We start from the raw sequence: 4,460 nt of genomic DNA on the forward strand, positions 1-4,460 counted from the left end.
AAGAAAAAGAAGTAGAAGAAGTACAAGAAGTACAAGAAGAAGACATGAAGTAGAAGAAGAAGAAAAAGTGCTAGAAGTAGAAGTAGAAGAAGAAAAAGAAGTAGAAGAAGAGGAAGAAGAAGAGGAGGAAGAAGAGGAGGAGGAGGAAGAAGAAGAAGAAGAAGAAGAGGAGGAAGAAGAAGAAGAAGAGGAGGAAGAAGAAGAAGAAGAAGAGGAGGAAGAAGAAGAAGAAGAAGAGGAGGAAGAAGAAGAAGAAGAAGAAGAGGAAGAAGAAGAAGAAGAGGAGGAAGAAGAAGAGAAGAGGAGGAAGAAGAAGAAGAAGAGGAGGAAGAAGAAGAGGAGGAGGAAGAGGAGGAGGAGGAGGAGAGAAGAAGAAGAAGAAGAAGAAGAGAAGAAGAGAAGAAGAAGAAGAGAAGAAGAAGAAAAGAAAGAAGAGAAGGAAGAAGGAAGAAGAAGAAGAAGAAGAAGAAGAAGAAGAAGAAGAAGAAGAAGGCAAAGACAGAGGAGGAGTAAGAGGAAGAGATGGATGAAAAAAAATAAGAAAGAGAAGTAGGAAAGAGAGAATGATGAAAAGGAAGTGGAAGAGGAAGTGGGGAAAATGATGTGATGGAGGAAGGGGGGGGGAGAAAAAGAAGAAAAAAAGTAAACAAGACAAAGAAATACAAGAAAAAGGAAGAAAAACACACATGTTAAGCTATTATAACTACACCACCAATATCTACTGGTCCTTAAGGGAACCAGCCATGACCCAAGACCCACACACTTACCGGCTGTGTGCGCAAGCGCTGCTGGAGCTTCTCCTGTGCTGTCTTCTTTTGGTAACTGGATGGATGGATGTTGGGGGGGCGAGGGGAGTGGCTGCGCCCTCCCCAAATATGCGAGTCCCGGTCCCATTTGGTCCCCATATGCCATTACTGCTGAGTGTGATTTGAGGGTTTTCTCCTGGAGGATTAAATAATGACAGCAGCACATAAGATGGAAGTATTATTAAAAATGATGACCATAAAAGTAAAAACAACACTTATAGGTGATCTATGACTAATGATAACAATGACAAAGAAAGTGGTTAGTAACACTGAAATAATTTCAACTACAATTTAACAGTAATAAAAATCACAGGAATCTCAGCCACAAAATAGAATATGAACCACAACACACACCTTTCTGCTGTGAGATAACATAGCTGAGTGTAGAGTCAATGGCTTCCTCCACATCGTACTCATGGGCTCCAGCTGAAAACCTGATCAGCTGCAGATCCTCACAGCCTGTCTTATCAATGACCATCTGCTCCTCCTGGAGAGACCTTCATACACTGGCTCTGAGTAGTCGTAACCCTCCCCTGACCAAACTGAATAGTCCTGGCCATACTCTGGCCATAGTCCTGGCAGTAGTCATCACTGTAGGACTTTTCGGGGGATTTGCTCCCGTTCTTCTTTTTATCTTTGGTATCATTTGAGGATTCCTGAACCTGCAGTGAGAAGAAAAGTTGATGTGATTTTGTACTGATATTGGATGAGGAGGTGGAGGAAGAAGAAGAAGAGGAGAAGGAGAAGGAGGAGGTGGAGGAAGAAGAAGAGGAGGAGGAGGAAGAAGAGGAGGTAGAGGAGGAAGAGGAGGTGGAGGACGAGAAGAAGAGGAAGAAGAGGAGAAGGAGGAGGTGGGAGAAAAGAGGAAGAGGTGGAGGAGGAAGAGGAAGAGGAGGAGGACAGAGGAGGAAGAGGAGAAAGAGGAGGAGGAGGAGGAAGAGAACAAGAACAAAGCAGAGTGACAAAAAATACAATGATAAGGTAAACTGCAAAAAAAATATCATTTACTTACAGCTAACTTGATGCTTGCAGGACTGGTTGTTACATCTCCAGTTCTGCGCACACTATTGTAGTGATCACCATTATGATATGATATGTGGAGTTCGCGAATATTTTTTTACCTTCAATTCCAGAAATCTGAAATAAAATAAATCAATTAAGAATCAGACTGAATTTAAATATATAAACATGAAAATAATATCATAATTACAGTTAATAATAAAAATAATTATAATTCCTTAAACATATTAATGCATACTGGCCTAAAGTACAAAGACATGAAATATAAGGAAAGGCAATGGATTATTACAGGATGTCTAAGCCTTATCACGAGTCCTGCATCTGCATCCTGCAGGAACTTGCAGATGCAGATATATAATTAGACTGCTAAACAATAAGAAACATATAAAGAAGGCACATGCATACACACACTGGCATTGCACTCATGCATGCAAGTATGCACACACATACCCACACTCACGGTCTTAACACCGCCATTCCCTTCCACTCTCACACCCTCACCCACCATGCATATACATACAAATTGATATCTACACAAATTTGCACCCAATATATGTTCATTCCCTTACCTGCCAAAGGGGAGCATTTAGTTGATGAATTACAATGTTAACTTCATGAAGGCGTGCAAAAGCAACAATACAGTCGTTCCCAGCATAAGTTCCAAGTTCAGCCAAGTTGCTCACTGAAAGAATAATGGAATTAAAGTACACCCAAATACTTACATGTGTTGATTCAAATTTGCAAATCGCTTTAACCATTCTAATAACAATAAAAAATAAAAAAGAATCAAAGAAAGGGGTAAACATGTGAGATAGGCATGACTAATAACTGACTCCTTGTGGCAGGGTAGGGTCCAAGTACATGTACTTGTACCTGTAATTGGACTTGCGTATTGATTTTCATATATATGTACTTTTACTTGGAGTTTAAAAATTCAACATTACTTGTACTTGTTCTTTTAATTACCTAAGGTATTTGAAAAATACCAATTACAAAAAAAGCACATTGTATTTTAAACAAAATTTATATTCTGTACATATATTCTAGTGAGTTTTGTGATAATACTATTGGACAAATTAAGTATTTATGATACTGCAGTGTAATATAGGATATAGGAACATAATTATATAGTATTTTCTCAATTGGTAATATGCTACTGTAGACTTTTGTGCTTTAATCAGCAAATTTTGTTTTTTCTCTGGTACATATCATGATCAGTAATCCAGTATTTGATGAAGAAAATAGAGAAAACAGCAACTGGAAATTTATCAAAAAGAACAGTTGTTTCCTTCAAAAGTTAGTATATCAATTCTGTGATATTTCAATATACATCTTATGTTAAATTGACCAGAAATAATTCAAGCAGAGCTTTAACTTGTATCTTATGTGTGTAATGCTATCATAAAAAACATTTCACCTTCATATTTCTGGAGAACTTAAACATCTTTCACATAAAAACTTCCGAAGTAGAATGTACTGCTCTTCTTTAACACATTTTTTTGGTTAGAGTGAAGTTAACAATCAATTTGAATTCCTATGTTTAAACAGATCTGTTGTTTAAAAACTAAATAATAAATAAAACGCTGACTTACAGTGCCTATCAAATGGGACATCATCCTCAACGAAAGGCTCAAAGTCACTGCGATGCTGTCGCATGTAAGCAACAACATCTTGTCTGTGCTTTTGGTGTGTGTTTGGCGTTCCATCTAGCTGATCTCCTAGTGCACGAAATAAACAGTTTCTGGAACACGAAAGACTTGATTTTAGTCACTTTTCATATATATAACTGAAGTATTATATAATGTAAAATAAATACATATAACTAAATAAATATAGAATACCAAAACTTTCTAGATGGAAAACATTAAATATAAAGCATAATCTAGATAAACAATAAATATAAAGCATAACCTATGTATACTCTAACATATATATTTCAAGTAATACAAATCCTCCAAAAATAAAACATTAAAATGCAGACTACTATGTAAAATCATGGTATTTTAAATATACATATTATAGCTTTATATCATAAAAAGAGAAAAATAAAAGATTCGAAATATCTTCAGTGAAGACTAACCCATCTCCAGGTATTTCTCTTAGGGTTAGTCCCATGGCCGCCAACTGCTGCTTCAAGGAAACGAAGCTTGGGTCTTGCCCACTTTGAGAAGCACGGGCTTTCCGAGCTGCCCGCTGTGCATTTCTAATAGCTCTCTCTTCACGCTTACGTGCCATCTGCAATGAATGACAAAAGAGATCTTACTATTATTATAAATGTATAGCAAAAAAAAAAGGCATTAAATATAAACAATAAAAAAAATTCAAGCTAGGTTTCCTTTCTTGCAAAACCTGTGTAATTCCAATTTGATTATCAGAGATATCACAGACTCTCCTTTTATCAACTATTGAGGATACCTTTACTAAGAACCTTGGAGAACTATGGCAGTGAGTGACTTGGTAAAATTGTATGTGATCTTTTTTATATCGTTATTTAGCTTAATCTCTCAGTACATTTGCACCAAAACCCTAGCAGTAATTCTTTTAGGCACTTGCACACCAACTGGCTCTCAGGTCATAATGTAAGTTGTGTAAATTATAAATGCATTGCATAAATTTTGGTTACTTTATTTTATT

The 4,460-nt window shown here is 36.6% G+C and overlaps 1 protein-coding gene across 1 annotated transcript; it reads right to left on the reverse strand.

The window, feature by feature from the left end:
- Positions 1–748: 748 nt before the first annotated feature.
- On the reverse strand, positions 749–4,084 carry LOC119570477 (OTU domain-containing protein 3-like). Its single transcript, XM_037918193.1, is given in 9 exon segments — positions 749–942; positions 1,161–1,295; positions 1,298–1,372; positions 1,375–1,468; positions 1,819–1,925; positions 1,928–1,943; positions 2,396–2,508; positions 3,419–3,567; positions 3,907–4,084. Coding segments are annotated over 9 exon segments (1,023 nt in total). The 5' UTR covers positions 4,062–4,084; the 3' UTR covers positions 749–763.
- Positions 4,085–4,460: the final 376 nt, after the last annotated feature.

Source organism: Penaeus monodon, unplaced genomic scaffold, assembly GCF_015228065.2.
Source record: "Penaeus monodon isolate SGIC_2016 unplaced genomic scaffold, NSTDA_Pmon_1 PmonScaffold_2846, whole genome shotgun sequence".
Classification (NCBI taxonomy): domain Eukaryota; kingdom Metazoa; phylum Arthropoda; class Malacostraca; order Decapoda; family Penaeidae; genus Penaeus; species Penaeus monodon.